General features: G+C 39.7%; 1 protein-coding gene across 1 annotated transcript; it reads right to left on the bottom strand.

Moving 5' to 3' along the window:
• Positions 1-596: 596 nt before the first annotated feature.
• On the bottom strand, positions 597-18,808 carry LOC121386160 (fucolectin-1-like). The gene is made up of 4 exons (XM_041516959.1): positions 18,799-18,808; positions 18,316-18,522; positions 7,798-8,013; positions 597-808 (listed from the first exon to the last, which is right to left on the bottom strand). Exons 1-4 carry the CDS (start codon positions 18,806-18,808, stop codon positions 597-599), a joined length of 645 nt encoding a protein of 214 aa, XP_041372893.1.
• Positions 18,809-20,749: the final 1,941 nt, after the last annotated feature.

Below are 20,749 nucleotides of genomic sequence, written 5' to 3'. Positions count from 1 at the left end.
GCTACTGGTCGTGTGCTACTGGTCAGACTGAAGATAAGATATTTAGAAGTTGGCGACTGACACAGACCAATGAAAAAGTTTTATTGGTAAAAAGTCGCAGACATTTGCGTGACACCTGTGTTATGAGTTCCCGTAAAATCTGTCTTTGCTCTGCGTCGATATGTGTCAGTCTGCCGACCTACTACATACTTTAAGCAAACGAGACGTGACGTACATATAGGATAAATTAGTATTATTGCATGTGATTAGTCGAAGGGTTTCAGAATCCATGCTGCATGCCTTGTTACTTTCATGTTGTACTTGCTGTAAACTCCTTCTAGCAATGAATTGACCAACTATTGGTGTAATATTCCGAGATTTATGTTTCAAGAAATACACTTAACTCTGCCGTTTCCATGAAGTACTCAAATAAATTAATTAAAGACGAGATTATATTGTTAGCATTTTTCTTTAAAAACAAAATCAACAAAGAAAACAAGAAAACAACCAACCTCCACACACATAAAATAAAACCACATAAAAGCAAACCACAAACCCATACCCGCAAAAACACAGGAAACAAAAAGAAAAGAAAAGCCAAGAATCTAAAGGTGTTGTCACACTGAAACAAATCCCGTGGAGCTGTCTTGTGGTGACGTCACAGCCGGCATGTCTGCGAACACCGCGCACTCATTGGTTGCCTGGTTCCAGACGAATGAGCGACAAATCTCCTCCCACAGGCAGAACACCGCACATTCCATCTCGCTCCGCGACGTGTGACGTAACAATTGTGACGTAGCGTTTCGCTTGGCGTCCATTTTGAAATGTTCTGTGAAATAAATCGGGTTTTGGGTTACAGTAATGAAGATATTAAGGTTTCCACGAATACGCGAGTACTCGGGCACGGGCCGAGTCAGCAAGGAAGCGTAATCTCAGTGAATTATATTGTTCAACGCCGTTTTGCCATATAAGCTTTCCACCGGTTACATTATACGGCTATGAGACATGGCGGGAAAACGGAAGTCGAATGTGTGGAATGCAATACACTGGTATGATTTGGAGCTGGAATTAAGATTCCTTAATCTCATCATCTAGTGTAAGTGTCGGGTACTCGGGTCCAGGTCGAGTACTTAGTCTCATCATCTAGTGTAAGTGTCGGGTACTCGGGTCCAGGTCAAGTTTCACTCTCGAGTACTTAGTCAAATATTTCGGACTCGTGGAGGCCCAAGGAGTGATTAATACATATTAACATTGCCACAGGCCCAGGGACGGACATTCTCGAAACTCTAGTGGTATATGAGCATGTAAACATTAAAACATATTAACATTGCCACAGGCCCAGGGACGGACATTCTCGAAACTCTAGTGGTACATTAATACATATTAACATTGAGCATGTACACATTCTCGAACTCTAGTGGTACATGATTAATACATTGCCACAGGCCCAGGGACGGACATTCTCGAAACTCTAGTGGTACATGAGCATGTAAACATTAAAACATATTAACATTGCCACAGGCCCAGGGACGGACATTCTCGAAACTCTAGTGGTATATGAGCATGTAAACATTAATACATATTAACATTGCCACAGGCCCAGGGACGGACATTCTCGAAACTCTAGTGGTACATGAGCATGTAAACATTAATACATATTAACATTGCCACAGGCCCAGGGACGGACATTCTCGAAACTCTAGTGGTACATGAGCATGTAAACATTAAAACATATTAACATTGCCACAGGCCCAGGGACGGACATTCTCGAAACTCTAGTGGTACATGAGCATGTAAACATTAAAACATATTAACATTGCCACAGGCCCAGGGACGGACATTCTCGAAACTCTAGTGGTATATGAGCATGTAAACATTAATACATATTAACATTGCCACAGGCCCAGGGACGGACATTCTCGAAACTCTAGTGGTATATGAGCATGTAAACATTATTATTAACATTGCCACAGGCCCAGGGACGGACATTCTCGAAACTCTAGTGGTATATGAGCATGTAAACATTAATACATATTAACATTGCCACAGGCCCAGGGACGGACATTCTCAAAACTCTAGTGGTACATGAGCATGTAAACATTAAAACATATTAACATTGCCACAGGCCCCGGGACGGACATTCTCGAAACTCTAGTGGTATATGAGCATGTAAACATTATTCGCACTCGCACTCGCCACAAGCGTACAAAGCGAACGCTTTTTTGCTACCCTCCAAAAAGCATACACAAACTCTCCCTCCCTCCCTCCCTCCCTCTCTCTCTCTCTCTCTCTCTCTCTCTCTCTCTCTCTCTCTCTCTCTCTCTCTCTCTCTCTCTCTCTCTCTCTCTCTCTGTCTGTTTGTGCGTGTGCGTGTATTTGTGTGTGTATGTGTATGTGTGTGTGTGTGTGTGCCTGTGTGTGTGCATGTGTGTGTGTGTGTGTGAGAGAGAGAGAAAACTAAACATAAAAACTGGAATTCAGCCTTTAAAACCAGTAGGATAAAGACGGTACTACTACTACTACTACTACTACTACTACTACTACTACTACTACTACTACTACTACTACTACTACTACTACCACTACTATATTACTACACGACAGCTGACATGGGCCAACAAAATGTTGCATGAAAATATATTCATTTAAATCTAATTTTAATTTGCATTCCCTCCCCCACCCAAAAAAAAAAAAAAAAAAAAAAAAAAAAATAAAAAAAATAAATAAATAAGCGGCTACATTGTGATCATATTGCATGTACTAATGATATTTCGGTATCCACAGCTGTATGATGTCTAGGACGGGATCATATTGCATGTACTAATGATATTTCGGTATCCACAGCTGTATGATGTCTAGGACGGGATCATATTGCATGTACTAATGATATTTCGGTATCCACAGCTGTATGATGTCTAGGACGGGATCATATTGCATGTACTAATGATATTTCGGTATCCACAGCTGTATGATGTCTAGGACGGGATCATATTGCATGTACTAATGATATTTCGGTATCCACAGCTGTATGATGTCTAGGACGGGATCATATTGCATGTACTAATGATATTTCGGTATCCACAGCTGTATGATGTCTAGGACGGGATCATATTGCATGTACTAATGATATTTCGGTATCCACAGCTGTATGATGTCTAGGACGGGATCATATTGCATGTACTAATGATATTTCGGTATCCACAGCTGTATGATGTCTAGGTTACGGGACCATATTGCATGTACTAATGATATTTCGGTATCCACAGCTGTATGATGTCTAGGACGGGACCATATTGCATGTACTAATGATATTTCGGTATCCACAGTTGTATGATGTCTAGGACGGGATCATATTGCATGTACTAATGATATTTCGGTATCCACAGCTGTATGATGTCTAGGACGGGATCATATTGCATGTACTAATGATATTTCGGTATCCACAGTTGTATGATGTCTAGGACGGGATCATATTGCATGTACTAATGATATTTCGGTATCCACAGCTGTATGATGTCTAGGGTTAGAGTTAGGACGGGATCATATTGCATGTACTAATGATATTTCGGTATCCACAGCTGTATGATGTCTAGGACGGGATCATATTGCATGTACTAATGATATTTCGGTATCCACAGTTGTATGATGTCTAGGGTTAGAGTTAGGACGGGATCATATTGCATGTACTAATGATATTTCGGTATCCACAGCTGTATGATGTCTAGGACGGGATCATATTGCATGTACTAATGATATTTCGGTATCCACAGCTGTATGATGTCTAGGACGGGATCATATTGCATGTACTAATGATATTTCGGTATCCACAGCTGTATGATGTCTAGGGTTAGAGTTAGGACGGGATCATATTGCATGTACTAATGATATTTCGGTATCCACAGCTGTATGATGTCTAGGACGGGATCATATTGCATGTACTAATGATATTTCGGTATCCACAGTTGTATGATGTCTAGGACGGGATCATATTGCATGTACTAATGATATTTCGGTATCCACAGCTGTATGATGTCTAGGGTTAGAGTTAGGACGGGATCATATTGCATGTACTAATGATATTTCGGTATCCACAGCTGTATGATGTCTAGGACGGGATCATATTGCATGTACTAATGATATTTCGGTATCCACAGTTGTATGATGTCTAGGGTTAGAATTAGGACGGGATCATATTGCATGTACTAATGATATTTCGGTATCCACAGCTGTATGATGTCTAGGACGGGATCATATTGCATGTACTAATGATATTTCGGTATCCACAGCTGTATGATGTCTAGGACGGGATCATATTGCATGTACTAATGATATTTCGGTATCCACAGCTGTATGATGTCTAGGGTTAGAGTTAGGACGGGATCATATTGCATGTACTAATGATATTTCGGTATCCACAGCTGTATGATGTCTAGGACGGGATCATATTGCATGTACTAATGATATTTCGGTATCCACAGCTGTATGATGTCTAGGGTTAGAGTTAGGACGGGATCATATTGCATGTACTAATGATATTTCGGTATCCACAGCTGTATGATGTCTAGGACGGGATCATATTGCATGTACTAATGATATTTCGGTATCCACAGTTGTATGATGTCTAGGGTTAGAGTTAGGACGGGATCATATTGCATGTACTAATGATATTTCGGTATCCACAGCTGTATGATGTCTAGGACGGGATCATATTGCATGTACTAATGATATTTCGGTATCCACAGTTGTATGATGTCTAGGGTTAGAGTTAGGACGGGATCATATTGCATGTACTAATGATATTTCGGTATCCACAGCTGTATGATGTCTAGGGTTAGGGTTAGAACGGGATCATATTGCATGTACTAATGATATTTCGGTATACACAGTTGTATGATGTCTAGGGTTAGAGTTAGGACGGGATCATATTGCATGTACTAATGATATTTCGGTATCCACAGCTGTATGATGTCTAGGACGGGATCATATTGCATGTACTAATGATATTTCGGTATCCACAGCTGTATGTTGTCTAGGACGGGATCATATTGCATGCACTAATGATATTTCGGTATCCACAGCTGTATGATGTCTAGGACGGGATCATATTGCATGTACTAATGATATTTCGGTATCCACAGTTGTATGATGTCTAGGTCGGGATCATATTGCATGTACTAATGATATTTCGGTATCCACAGCTGTATGATGTCTAGGACGGGATCATATTGCATGTACTAACGATATTTCGGTATCCACAGCTGTATGATGTCTAGGACGGGACCATATTGCATGTACTAATGATATTTCGGTATCCACAGCTGTATGATGTCTAGGACGGGATCATATTGCATGTACTAATGATATTTCGGTATCCACAGCTGTATGATGTCTAGGACGGGATCATATTGCATGTACTAATGATATTTCGGTATCCACAGTTGTATGATGTCTAGGACGGGATCATATTGCATGTACTAATGATATTTCGGTATCCACAGCTGTATGATGTCTAGGACGGGATCATATTGCATGTACTAATGATATTTCGGTATCCACAGCTGTATGATGTCTAGGACGGGATCATATTGCATGTACTAATGATATTTCGGTATCCACAGCTGTATGATGTCTAGGACGGGATCATATTGCATGTACTAATGATATTTCGGTATCCACAGCTGTATGATGTCTAGGGTTAGAGTTAGGACGGGATCATATTGCATGTACTAATGATAATTCGGTATCCACAGTTGTATGATGTCTAGGACGGGATCATATTGCATGCACTAATGATATTTCGGTATCCACAGCTGTATGATGTCTAGGGTTAGAGTTAGGACGGGATTATATTGCATGTACTAATGATATTTCGGTATCCACAGCTGTATGATGTCTAGGACGGGATCATATTGCATGTACTAATGATATTTCGGTATCCACAGCTGTATGATGTCTAGGGTTAGAGTTAGGACGGGATCATATTGCATGTACTAATGATATTTCGGTATCCACAGTTGTATGATGTCTAGGACGGGATCATATTGCATGTACTAATGATATTTCGGTATCCACAGCTGTATGATGTCTAGGGTTAGAGTTAGGACGGGATCATATTGCATGTACTAATGATATTTCGGTATCTACAGTTGTATGATGTCTAGGACGGAATCATATTGCATGTACTAATGATATTTCGGTATCCACAGCTGTATGATGTCTAGGTTTAGAGTTAGGACGGGATCATATTGCATGTACTAATGATATTTCGGTATCCACAGTTGTATGATGTCTAGGACGGGATGTAACCCAGCGGTAAAACGCTCGCCTGATGCGCGGTCCGTCTAAGATCGATTCCAGTCGTTGGGTCCATCACACCACGGCTGATATGTCAAAGGCCGTGGTATGTGCTATCCTGTCTGTCAGATGGTGCATATGAAATATCCCTTGCTACGAATAACACCTTTTTAGCGGGTTTCCGCTCTAAGATTACATGTCAATATACCAAATGTTTGACATGTATCCAATAGCTGATTATTAATAAAATCAATGTGCTTTCGTTAGAAATTGTAATAGTAGTAGTGGCGTGTAACCTAAAGGTACTGTCACATGGCAGGTGGCCAACAAAATGTTGCATGAACGTATTCACAGTTAAATCTAATTTTAATCCAACCCTCAAAAGTAATTAACCAACAACATTGTCGACATATTGCATTTACTAATGTCATTCTGGTATATACAATTGTATTATGAATACTTCACCTTAAATCAAGTAATTAAATAATCAGTAGCCGTCTGAAAGTAATCTAACACCAAATAGTATCTGAGTGAGCCACAGTTCGAGGTGCTCCCAGCTCTTCAGCCCACAGTTGATACTACCAGTCCTGCCATTGGTGATAACATGTTGTTTCACGTGGCCAGTATATTCCAGTAGTTTAATGTGAACAAGTGTTAGTGCTCTCACATGAGAGAAGGAGACCGCCCGAAGAACACATGGCGCAGTGTTAACGTACCAACTATTCGTTTTAGCCACATACGTTACTATTGTCGTCTATGGGATTTGATTTGGTGATATACAACGTGAAAGTGGGTTATGGTAGTCACGTGACCCATGTGACTTTGCCGTTAGTAGGCCAACTGTCGTTTTAGCCCGGATGTGATCTACATACGTTCTAGTGCGCCACACACCGGATGTGATCTACGTACGTTTTAGTGCGCCGTACACAGGATGTGATCTACGTACGTTCTAGTACGCTATACACCGGGAGTGATCTACGAACGTTCTAGTGTCGTCTATGGGATTTGATACGTTCTAGTGCGCCACACACCGGATGTGATCTACGTACGTCTTAGTGCACCGTACACTGGATGTGATCTACGTACGTTCTAGTGCACCGCACACTGGATGTGATCTACGTACGTTCTAGTGCGCCGTACACTGGATGTGATCTACGTACGTTCTAGTGCGCCACACACCGGATGTGATCTACGTACGTCTTAGTGCACCGTACACTGGATGTGATCTACGTACGTTCTAGTGCACCGCACACTGGATGTGATCTACGTACGTTCTAGTGCGCCGTACACTGGATGTGATCTACGTACGTTCTAGTGCGCCGTACACTGGATGTGATCTACGTACGTTCTAGTGCGCCACACACACTTAGTGCGGACACTGGATGTGATCTACGTACGTTCTAGTGCACCGCCGTGTGAGTGCGCCGTACACTGGATGTGATCTACGTACGTTCTAGTGCACCGTACACTGGATGTGATCTACGTACGTTCTAGTGCACCGTACACTGGATGTGATCTACGTACGTTCTAGTGCACCGTACACCTCCACCTCACACAGCACGAGCTTAGACACCACAGGAGGAGATCGCTCAATGGACACGTATCTTCCCTTCACTCCTTCAGGCTTCCAGAACTCTAGCACGCCACCTGGCGGGAGTGGGCTACTCGCCTGCTCGCCGAATGTGATCAGAGTTCCATCGCTCGAACGTATTCTCACGTTCACATTTTCCAATGGAACACCTGGTTAAAAAACAACAAAAATTACCAACATCATTAGTAAAAGTAGTAATAGTAATAGCATCAGCAGTAGTAGTCGTAGTAGTAGTAGTAGTAGTAGTAGTAGTAGCGGCAGCAGCAGCAGTAGTAGTAGTAGTAGTAGTAGTAGAAGTAGTACTAGTACTAGTAGAAGTAGTAGTAGTACTAGTAGTGGTAGTAATAGTAGTAGTAGTAATAGTAGTAGTAGTAAAAGTAGTAGTAGTAATAGTAGTAGTAGTAGTAGTAGCAGTGGTAGTGGCAGTGGTAGTAGTAGTGGTAGTGGTAGTAGTAGTAGTAGTAATAGTAGAAGTAGTACTAGTAGAAGTAGTAGTAGTACTAGTAGTGGTAGTAAAAGTAGTAGTAATAGTATTAGTAGTAAAAGTAGTAGTAGTAATAGTAGTAGTAGTAGTAGCAGCAGTGGTAGTAGTAGTGGTAGTAGTAGTAGTAGTAGTAGTAGTAGTAGTGGTAGTAATAGCAGCATCAGCAGTAGTAGTAATAGTAGTAGCAGTAGTACTAGTAGTAGTAGCAGTATTAGTATTAGTAGAGTGGTAGCATTAGAAGTAGCAGTAGTACTAGTAGTAGTTGTAGTAGTAGCAGCAGCAGCAGTAGTAGTAGTAGTAGCAGTAGTACTACTAGTAGTAGCAGTATTAGTATTAGCAGTAGTAGCATTACAAGTAGCAGTAGTACTAGTAGTTGTAGTAGTAGTGGTAGCAGCAGCAGCAGCAGCAGCAGCAGTAATAGTAGTAGCAGTAATAGTAGTAGTAGTAGCAATAGAAGTAGCAGTAGTACTAGTAGAAGTAGTTGTAGTAGCAGTAGTAGTAGTAACAGCAGCAACAGAAGCAGCAGCAGCAGTAGTAGTAGTAGTAGCAGCAGTAACAGTAGCAGTAGCAGCAGTAGTAGCAGTAGCAGCAGCAGCGGCAGCAGCAGCAGTAGTAGTAGTAGCAGTAGTAGTAGTAGCAGTAACAGTAGCAGTAGTAGCAGTAGCAGCAGTAGTAGAAGTAGCAGTAGCATTAGCATTAGCAGCAGCAGCAGCAGCAGCAGCAGTAGTAGTAGTAGTAGTCGTAGTAGTAGTAATAATAGTAGCAGTAATAGTAGTAGTAGTAGTAGCATCAGCAGCAGCAGTAGTAGTAATATTAGTAGTTGTAGTAGTAGTAGTAATAATAGTAGTAGTTGTAGTGGTAGTAGTAGAAGTAGTTGTAGTAGTAGTAGTAGTAGTAGTAGTAGTTGTTGTAGTAGTAGTAGTAGTTGTAGTAGTAGTAATAGTAATAGTTGTAGTAGTAGTAATAGTAGTAGTAGTAGTAGTAGTAGTAGTTGCAGTACTAGGTGTTGTAGTAGTAGTAGTAGTAGTAGTAGTAGTAGTAGTAGTAGTAGTAGTAGTAGTAGTAGTAGTAGTAGTAGTAGTAGTAGTAGTAGTAGTAGTAGTAGTAGTAGTAGTAGTAGTAGTAGTAGTAGTAGTAGTAGTAGTAGTAGTTGTTGTTGTTGTTGTTGTTGTTGTTGTTGTTGTTGTTGTTGTTGTTGTTGTTGTTGTTGTTGTTGTTGTTGTTGTTGTTGTTGTTGTTGTTGTTGTTGTTGTTGTTGTTGTTGTTGTTGTTGTTGTTGTTGTTGTTGTTGTTGTTGTTGTTGTTGTTGTAGTTGTTGTTGTAGTAGTAGTAGTAGTAATAGTAGTAATAGTAGTAGTTGTAGTAGTAGTAGTAGTAGTAGTAGTAGTAGTAGTAATAGTAAAGTTAGTTTTGTTTCACAAGGCACATGAGCACATTAATTAATAATAGGCTATGTGAAACACGTGGTCATTGTTCAATCCAAATAAAACCAGTGTTGTGCTTTTTACAAAAGCAATCATACAGCCAAAAATTAACCTTGTATTTGGTAGTGAAACAGTAGACACAAGAGAAAGTCATAAACATTTAGGTTTAACATTTTCAACACATGCCAAGTGGACGATATATATTGCGTCCGGTGTTAGAATATGTATTGGAAGTATGCAATGAGTGATAGTCACTATTGAACAAGTACAATTAGAAGCAGCTAGATTAATCACTGGTTTGCCTAAATTTGCATCTAGAAAGCCTTTGTACTATGAAACTGATTTAGCAATACTTACATCCAAGCGTAGAAAGCCTTTGTACTATGAAACTGATTTAGCAATACTTACATCCAAGGGTAGAAAGCCTTTGTACTATGAAACTGATTTAGCAACACTTACATCCAAGCGTAGAAAGTCTTTGTACTATGAAACTGGTTTAGCAATACTTACATCCAAGGGTAGAAAGTCTTTGTACTATGAAACTGATTTAGCAACACTTACATCCAAGCGTAGAAAGCCTTTGTACTATGAAACTGGTTTAGCAATACTTACATCCAAGGGTAGAAAGCCTTTGTACTATGAAACTGATTTAGCAACACTTACATCCAAGGGTAGAAAGCCTTTGTACTATGAAACTGGTTTAGCAATACTTACATCCAAGGGTAGAAAGCCTTTGTACTATGAAACTGATTTAGCAACACTTACATCCAAGGGTAGAAAGCCTTTGTACTATGAAACTGATTTAGCAACACTTACATCCAAGGGTAGAAAGTCTTTGTACTATGAAACTGATTTAGCAATACTTACATCCAAGGGTAGAAAGTCTTTGTACTATGAAACTGAGTTAGCAATACTTACATCCAAGGGTAGAAAGCCTTTGTACTATGAAACTGATTTAGCAATACTTACATCCAAGGGTAGAAAGCCTTTGTACTATGAAACTGATTTAGCAACACTTACATCCAAGGGTAGAAAGCCTTTGTACTATGAAACTGATTTAGCAACACTTACATCCAAGGGTAGAAAGCCTTTGTACTATGAAACTGATTTAGCAACACTTACATCCAAGGGTAGAAAGCCTTTGTACTATGAAACTGATTTAGCAACACTTACATCCAAGGGTAGAAAGCCTTTGTACTATGAAACTGAGTTAGCAACACTTACATCCAAGGGTAGAAAGCCTTTGTACTATGAAACTGAGTTAGCAACACTTACATCCAAGGGTAGAAAGCCTTTGTACTATGAAACTGATTTAGCAATACTTACATCCAAGGGTAGAAAGCCTTTGTACTATGAAACTGATTTAGCAACACTTACATCCAAGGGTAGAAAGTCTTTGTACTATGAAACTGATTTAGCAACACTTACATCCAAGGGTAGAAAGCCTTTGTACTATGAAACTGGTTTAGCAACACTTACATCCAAGGGTAGAAAGCCTTTGTACTATGAAACTGGTTTAGCAACACTTACATCCAAGGGTAGAAAGTCTTTGTACTATGAAACTGATTTAGCAATACTTACATCCAAGGGTAGAAAGTCTTTGTACTATGAAACTGATTTAGCAATACTTACATCCAAGGGTAGAAAGCCTTTGTACTATGAAACTGATTTAGCAATACTTACATCCAAGGGTAGAAAGCCTTTGTACTATGAAACTGATTTAGCAATACTTACATCCAAGGGTAGAAAGCCTTTGTACTATGAAACTGAGTTAGCAACACTTAAATCCAAGGGTAGAAAGCCTTTGTACTATGAAACTGGTTTAGCAATACTTACATCCAAGGGTAGAAAGCCTTTGTATTATGAAACTGGTTTAGCAATACTTACATCCAAGGGTAGAAAGCCTTTGTATTATGAAACTGGTTTAGCAATACTTACATCCAAGCATAGACAGCCTTTGTACTATGAAACTGATTTAGCAATACTTACATCCAAGGGTAGAAAGCCTTTGTACTATGAAACTGATTTAGCAATACTTACATCCAAGGGTAGAAAGCCTTTGTACTATGAAACTGGTTTAGCAATACTTACATCCAAGGGTAGAAAGCCTTTGTACTATGAAACTGATTTAGCAATACTTACATCCAAGGGTAGAAAGCCTTTGTACTATGAAACTGATTTAGCAATACTTACATCCAAGGGTAGAAAGCCTTTGTACTATGAAACTGATTTAGCAATACTTACATCCAAGGGTAGAAAGCCTTTGTACTATGAAACTGATTTAGCAATACTTACATCCAAGGGTAGAAAGCCTTTGTACTATGAAACTGATTTAGCAATACTTACATCCAAGGGTAGAAAGCCTTTGTACTATGAAACTGATTTAGCAATACTTACATCCAAGGGTAGAAAGCCTTTGTACTATGAAACTGATTTAGCAATACTTACATCCAAGGGTAGAAAGCCTTTGTACTATGAAACTGATTTAGCAATACTTACATCCAAGGGTAGAAAGTCTTTGTACTATGAAACTGATTTAGCAATACTTACATCCAAGGGTAGAAAGCCTTTGTACTATGAAACTGATTTAGCAATACTTACATCCAAGGGTAGAAAGCCTTTGTACTATGAAACTGATTTAGCAACACTTACATCCAAGGGTAGAAAGCCTTTGTACTATGAAACTGATTTAGCAATACTTACATCCAAGGGTAGAAAGCCTTTGTACTATGAAACTGATTTAGCAATACTTACATCCAAGGGTAGAAAGCCTTTGTACTATGAAACTGATTTAGCAATACTTACATCCAAGGGTAGAAAGCCTTTGTACTATGAAACTGATTTAGCAATACTTACATCCAAGCGTAGAAAGCCTTTGTACTATGAAACTGATTTAGCAACACTTACATCCAAGGGTAGAAAGCCTTTGTACTATGAAACTGATTTAGCAATACTTACATCCAAGCGTAGAAAGCCTTTGTACTATGAAACTGATTTAGCAATACTTACATCCAAGCGTAGAAAGCCTTTGTACTATGAAACTGATTTAGCAACACTTACATCCAAGGGTAGAAAGCCTTTGTACTATGAAACTGATTTAGCAATACTTACATCCAAGCGTAGAAAGCCTTTGTACTATGAAACTGATTTAGCAATACTTACATCCAAGGGTAGAAAGCCTTTGTACTATGAAACTGATTTAGCAATACTTACATCCAAGCGTAGAAAGCCTTTGTACTATGAAACTGATTTAGCAATACTTACATCCAAGGGTAGAAAGCCTTTGTACTATGAAACTGATTTAGCAATACTTACATCCAAGGGTAGAAAGCCTTTGTACTATGAAACTGATTTAGCAATACTTACATCCAAGCATAGAAAGCCTTTGTACTATGAAACTGATTTAGCAATACTTACATCCAAGCATAGACAGCCTTTGTACTATGAAACTGATTTAGCAATACTTACATCCAAGGGTAGAAAGTCTTTGTACTATGAAACTGAGTTAGCAACACTTACATCCAAGGGTAGAAAGCCTTTGTACTATGAAACTGAGTTAGCAACACTTACATCCAAGGGTAGAAAGCCTTTGTACTATGAAACTGGTTTAGCAATACTTACATCCAAGCATAGAAAGCCTTTGTACTATGAAACTGATTTAGCAATACTTACATCCAAGGGTAGAAAGCCTTTGTACTATGAAACTGATTTAGCAATACTTACATCCAAGGGTAGAAAGTCTTTGTACTATGAAACTGAGTTAGCAACACTTACATCCAAGCATAGAAAGCCTTTGTACTATGAAACTGGTTTAGCAATACTTACATCCAAGGGTAGAAAGCCTTTGTACTATGAAACTGATTTAGCAATACTTACATCCAAGGGTAGAAAGCCTTTGTACTATGAAACTGAGTTAGCAATACTTACATCCAAGGGTAGAAAGCCTTTGTACTATGAAACTGAGTTAGCAATACTTACATCCAAGGGTAGAAAGCCTTTGTATTATGAAACTGATTTAGCAATACTTACATCCAAGGGTAGAAAGCCTTTGTACTATGAAACTGGTTTAGCAATACTTACATCCAAGCGTAGAAAGCCTTTATACTATGAAACTGGTTTAGCAATACTTACATCCAAGCATAGACAGCCTTTGTACTATGAAACTGATTTAGCAATACTTACATCCAAGGGTAGAAAGCCTTTGTACTATGAAACTGGTTTAGCAATACTTACATCCAAGGGTAGAAAGTCTTTGTACTATGAAACTGAGTTAGCAACACTTACATCCAAGGGTAGAAAGCCTTTGTACTATGAAACTGAGTTAGCAACACTTACATCCAAGCATAGAAAGCCTTTATACTATGAAACTGATTTAGCAATACTTACATCCAAGGGTAGAAAGCCTTTATACTATGAAACTGAGTTAGCAACACTTACATCCAAGGGTAGAAAGCCTTTGTACTATGAAACTGGTTTAGCAATACTTACATCCAAGCATAGAAAGCCTTTATACTATGAAACTGGTTTAGCAATACTTACATCCAAGCATAGAAAGCCTTTGTACTATGAAACTGGTTTAGCAACACTTACATCCAAGCATAGACAGCCTTTGTACTATGAAACTGAGTTAGCAATACTTACATCCAAGGGTAGAAAGTCTTTGTACTATGAAACTGAGTTAGCAACACTTACATCCAAGCATAGACAGCCTTTGTACTATGAAACTGGTTTAGCAATACTTACATCCAAGCATAGAAAGCCTTTATACTATGAAACTGGTTTAGCAATACTTACATCCAAGCATAGCAAGCCTTTGTACTATGAAACTGGTTTAGCAACACTTACATCCAAGCATAGACAGCCTTTGTACTATGAAACTGAGTTAGCAATACTTACATCCAAGGGTAGAAAGTCTTTGTACTATGAAACTGAGTTAGCAACACTTACATCCAAGCATAGACAGCCTTTGTACTATGAAACTGGTTTAGCAATACTTACATCCAAGGGTAGAAAGCCTTTGTACTATGAAACTGATTTAGCAACACTTACATCCAAGCATAGACAGCCTTTGTACTATGAAACTGAGTTAGCAATACTTACATCCAAGGGTAGAAAGTCTTTGTACTATGAAACTGAGTTAGCAACACTTACATCCAAGCGTAGAAAGCCTTTGTATTATGAAACTGATTTAGCAACACTTACATCCAAGGGTAGAAAGCCTTTATACTATGAAACTGATTTAGCAATACTTACATCCAAGGGTAGAAAGCCTTTGTACTATGAAACTGGTTTAGCAATACTTACATCCAAGCATAGAAAGCCTTTGTATTATGAAACTGATTTAGCAATACTTACATCCAAGCGTAGAAAGCCTTTGTACTATGAAACTGATTTAGCAATACTTACATCCAAGGGTAGAAAGCCTTTATACTATGAAACTGAGTTAGCAATACTTACATCCAAGGGTAGACAGCCTTTGTACTATGAAACTGATTTAGCAATACTTACATCCAAGGGTAGAAAGCCTTTATACTATGAAACTGGTTTAGCAATACTTACATCCAAGGGTAGAAAGCCTTTGTACTATGAAACTGAGTTAGCAATACTTAAATCCAAGGGTAGAAAGCCTTTGTACTATGAAACTGGTTTAGCAATACTTACATCCAAGCGTAGAAAGCCTTTGTACTATGAAACTGGTTTAGCAATACTTACATCCAAGGGTAGAAAGCCTTTATACTATGAAACTGATTTAGCAATACTTACATCCAAGCGTAGACAGCCTTTGTACTATGAAACTGATTTAGCAATACTTACATCCAAGCGTAGAAAGCCTTTGTACTATGAAACTGAGTTAGCAACACTTACATCCAAGCATAGAAAGCCTTTATACTATGAAACTGATTTAGCAATACTTACATCCAAGCATAGACAGCCTTTGTATTATGAAACTGATTTAGCAATACTTACATCCAAGGGTAGAAAGCCTTTGTATTATGAAACTGGTTTAGCAACACTTACATCCAAGCATAGACAGCCTTTGTACTATGAAACTGATTTAGCAACACTTACATCCAAGGGTAGAAAGCCTTTGTACTATGAAACTGGTTTAGCAATACTTACATCCAAGCATAGACAGCCTTTGTACTATGAAACTGGTTTAGCAATACTTACATCCAAGGGTAGAAAGCCTTTGTACTATGAAACTGAGTTAGCAACACTTACATCCAAGCATAGACAGCCTTTGTACTATGAAACTGGTTTAGCAATACTTACATCCAAGGGTAGAAAGCCTTTGTACTATGAAACTGGTTTAGCAATACTTACATCCAAGGGTAGACAGCCTTTGTACTATGAAACTGAGTTAGCAACACTTACATCCAAGGGTAGAAAGCCTTTGTACTATGAAACTGATTTAGCAATACTTACATCCAAGGGTAGAAAGCCTTTGTACTATGAAAATGATTTAACAATACTTACATTCAGGCGTAAATTTAAAAACCTGTGCACAATGTTTGAAATAATTAAAGGTATAGCTGCTGATTTTATGATACATCGTATCCCACAAACATTTGAACAAAGAGCCCTCTTACATGCTGAGAAATGGGAATGATATGTCTTTAACCCCTGCTACTAATTTACTTCAGTCTAGTGCGCTACACACCGGATGTGATCTACAGTCGTCATTTGTCCATTCGGCAATAAAACTTTGGAACAGCCTACGAGCTGAAATTCAAAATTGTCAAAACATATCTTCATTTACAAAAGCAATAAAACCCGATGTCCCATGCGTCGCACCGTACTATTCATTTAGACAACAATGTGTATTGCATAGCACGTTAAAGGGATACTAAAGCAAGGCTTTTGGACTGGTAGGCATATTCAGCCATATAAATAAGTACATTATAGCTTAATATTAACAAGTATATTGGTATATTAATTAACAAAACGGTTAAATGTGACGGTTATTATATATAACGGGCGCAGCCATTTTGTTCCATGCCAGTGAATATGCCCTCTGGCGAGCCGGTGGTTACCTAATACTTAACGCGTAACGTCAGAAATGAGTCTTATAACTAGAGAAACAAATGTACCTGTTTTTTGCTGGATGATAAAACAGTCATGAATTACAATGTTCTGTAATAATATTCATCCCAGTAAGCCAGCAATAAGTATATATTATTTTTCAATACCGAATAAACTACCTTTGTCAAAGTGGCTACACAACAAGTCGAAATAATTATACCATGTTTTGTCCATGCACACTAGATGTGATTTTCACCATGTACACTGTATAGTGGTGTCTGCCTACGTTAAGTACTAGATGTGATTTTCGCCCTGTACACTGTACAGTGGTGTCGACATACCATCAATACTGGATGTGATTTTCACCCTGTACAGTATAGTGGCGTCGACATACCGTCAATACTAGATGTGATTTTCGCCCTGTACACTATAGTGGTGTCGACATACCGTCAATACTAGATGTGATTTTCACCCTGTACCCTGTATAGTGGTGTCGACATACCGTCAATACTAGATGTGATTTTCACCCTGTACAGTATAGTGGTGTCGACATACCGTCAATACTAGATGTGATTTTCACCCTGTACAGTATAGTGGTGTCGACATACCGTCAATACTAGATGTGATTTTCACCCTGTACTGTACAGTGGTGTCGACATACCATCAATACTGGATGTGATTTTCACCCTGTATAGTGGTGTCGACATACCGTCAATACTAGATGTGATTTTCACCCTGTACACTGTATAGTGGTGTCTGCCTACGTTAAGTACTAGATGTGATTTTCACCCTGTACACTGTATAGTGGTGTCTGCCTACGTTAAGTACTAGATGTGATTTTCGCCCTGTACACTGTACAGTGGTGTCGACATACCATCAATACTGGATGTGATTTTCACCCTGTACACTATAGTGGTGTCGACATACCGTCAATACTAGATGTGATTTTCACCCTGTACACTATAGTGGCGTCGACATACCATCAATACTAGATGTGATTTTCACCCTGTACAGTATAGTGGCGTCGACATACCGTCAATACTAGATGTGATTTTCGCCCTGTACACTATAGTGGTGTCGACATACCGTCAATACTAGATGTGATTTTCACCCTGTACCCTGTATAGTGGTGTCGACATACCGTCAATACTAGATGTGATTTTCACCCTGTACAGTATAGTGGTGTCGACATACCGTCAATACTAGATGTGATTTTCACCCTGTACAGTATAGTGGTGTCGACATACCGTCAATACTGGATGTGATATTCGCCCTGTACACTGTATAGTGGTGTCGAGATACCGTCAATACTGGATGTGATATTCGCCTTGTACACTGTATAGTGGTGTCGAGATACCGTCAATACTGGATGTGATGGTCGCCCTGTACACTGTATAGTGGTGTCGACATACCGTCAATACTAGATGTGATGGTCACCATGTACACTATGGTGGTGTCGACGTACCGTCAATACTAGATGTGATTTTCACCCTGTACACTGTATAGTGGTGTCGACATACCGTCAATACTAGATGTGATTTTCACCCTGTACACTGTATAGTGGTGTTCTAGGTCCACCTCCCATTGCGCCGATGGGTCGACGATGGTTTGCGAACACGATCCGCCGGCTAGACTGGTATCTGCATTCCCGTCCACAGCTCTGGCCGCGTCACCGCCACCGCCAGTAGACTGGGTGCTCGGCTTGCCTCTGGCGAGATTCGTCCAACCTTCAAACAAACACTGTACAATGAAACTTTGTTTTGTTTAACGACACCACTAGAGCACATTGGTTTATTAATTATAAGCAAGTGGATGCCAAACATTTAGTAATTTTGACATATTTAGTTTGCTTTGTGTAACGACACCACTAGATCACATTGGTTTATTAATTATAAGCAAGTGGATGCCAAACATTTGGTAATTTTGACATATTTAGTTTGTTTTGTGTAACGACACCACTAGATCACATTGATTTATTACTCATCGGCTAAAGCATCTCAAACATTTGGTCATTTTGACAACGTGTTTTTTCCCATTATAAGCAAGGGATTTTTTTTATATGCAGCATCCCACGGACATAATAGCACATTCCAAGGCCTTTGATATAGCAGTCGGAGTGCACTGGCTTGAACGAAAAATGGGCCATCAACGAGATCGATCCTAGACCCGCGTGATTATACGAGCGCTTTACTGTTGGGCTACATTCCGCCCAGAGGAAAGAGAGGACTGGGTATAGTCCGGTAATAGCCGTAGTGAAACAGGCTAAACACAATGATGATGATGATGATGATGATGATGATGATGATGTTGATGATCATAGAGCTTGGTGCATGTACAGAGGAAAGAGAGGACTGGGTATAGTCCCGTAATAGCCGTAGTGAAACAGGCTAAACACAATGATGATGATGATGAGGAGGAGGAGGAAAGAGAGGACTGGGTATAGTTCAGTAATAGCCGTAGTGAAACAGACTAAACACAATGATGAGGAGGAGGAGGAGGAGGAAAGAGAGGACTGGGTATAGTTCAGTAATAGCCGTAGTGAAACAGACTAAACACAATGATGATGAGGAGGAGGAGGAGGAGGAAAGAGAGGACTGGGTATAGTTCAGTAATAGCCGTAGTGAAACAGACTAAACACAATGATGATGAGGAGGAGGAGGAGGAGGAAAGAGAGGACTGGGTATAGTCCAGTAATAGCCGTAGTGAAACAGACTAAACACAATGATGAGGAGGAGGAGGAGGAGGAAAGAGAGGACTGGGTATAGTTCAGTAATAGCCGTAGTGAAACAGACTAAACACAATGATGATGAGGAGGAGGAGGAGGAAAGAGAGGACTGGGTATAGTCCAGTAATAGCCGTAGTGAAACAGACTAAACACAATGATGATGATGAGGAGGAGGAGGAAAGAGAGGACTGGGTATAGTCCAGTAATAGCCGTAGTGAAACAGACTAAACACAATGATGAGGAGGAGGAGGAGGAGGAAAGAGAGGACTGGGTATAGTTCAGTAATAGCCGTAGTGAAACAGACTAAACACAATGATGATGAGGAGGAGGAGGAGGAGGAAAGAGAGGACTGGGTATAGTCCAGTAATAGCCGTAGTGAAACAGACTAAACACAATGATGAGGAGGAGGAGGAGGAGGAAAGAGAGGACTGGGTATAGTTCAGTAATAGCCGTAGTGAAACAGACTAAACACAATGATGATGAGGAGGAGGAGGAGGAAAGAGAGGACTGGGTATAGTCCAGTAATAGCCGTAGTGAAACAGACTAAACACAATGATGATGATGAGGAGGAGGAGGAAAGAGAGGACTGGGTATAGTCCAGTAATAGCCGTAGTGAAACAGACTAAACACAATGATGAGGAGGAGGAGGAGGAGGAAAGAGAGGACTGGGTATAGTTCAGTAATAGCCGTAGTGAAACAGACTAAACACAATGATGATGAGGAGGAGGAGGAGGAGGAAAGAGAGGACTGGGTATAGTTCAGTAATAGCCGTAGTGAAACAGACTAAACACAATGATGAGGAGGAGGAGGAGGAGGAAAGAGAGGACTGGGTATAGTTCAGTAATAGCCGTAGTGAAACAGACTAAACACAATGATGATGAGGAGGAGGAGGAGGAGGAAAGAGAGGACTGGGTATAGTCCAGTAATAGCCGTAGTGAAACAGGCTAAACACGATGATGATGATGATGATGATGATGATGATGTTGATGATCATAGAGCTTGGTGCATGTACAGAGGAAAGAGAGGACTGGGTATAGTCCAGTAATAGCCGTAGTGAAACAGGCTAAATACGATGATGATGATGATGATGATGATGACGATGATGATGTTGATGATCATAGAGCTTGGTGCATGTACAGAGGAAAGAGAGGACTGGGTATAGTCCAGTAATAGCCGTAGTGAAACAGGCTAAACACGACGATGATGATGATGATGATGATGATGATGAT

The sequence above is a fragment of the Gigantopelta aegis genome, chromosome 12, assembly GCF_016097555.1.
Source record: "Gigantopelta aegis isolate Gae_Host chromosome 12, Gae_host_genome, whole genome shotgun sequence".
Taxonomy (NCBI): Eukaryota; Metazoa; Mollusca; class Gastropoda; order Neomphalida; family Peltospiridae; genus Gigantopelta; species Gigantopelta aegis.
The sequence above is the reverse complement of the archived record's forward strand: the minus strand, read 5'-3'. Positions and strand labels throughout refer to the sequence as shown.

Bases quoted from the DNA above. Each gene is read 5' to 3' on its own strand.
- LOC121386160 (XM_041516959.1), bottom strand. The intron at 8,014-18,315 runs GTATGTCGACAC...TTTTTTAACCAG, and splicing joins AATCACATCTAGTATTGACG to GTGTTCCATTGGAAAATGTG. The intron at 809-7,797 runs GTACGTAGATCA...TTTATTTCACAG, and splicing joins GGTGTACGGTGCACTAGAAC to AACATTTCAAAATGGACGCC.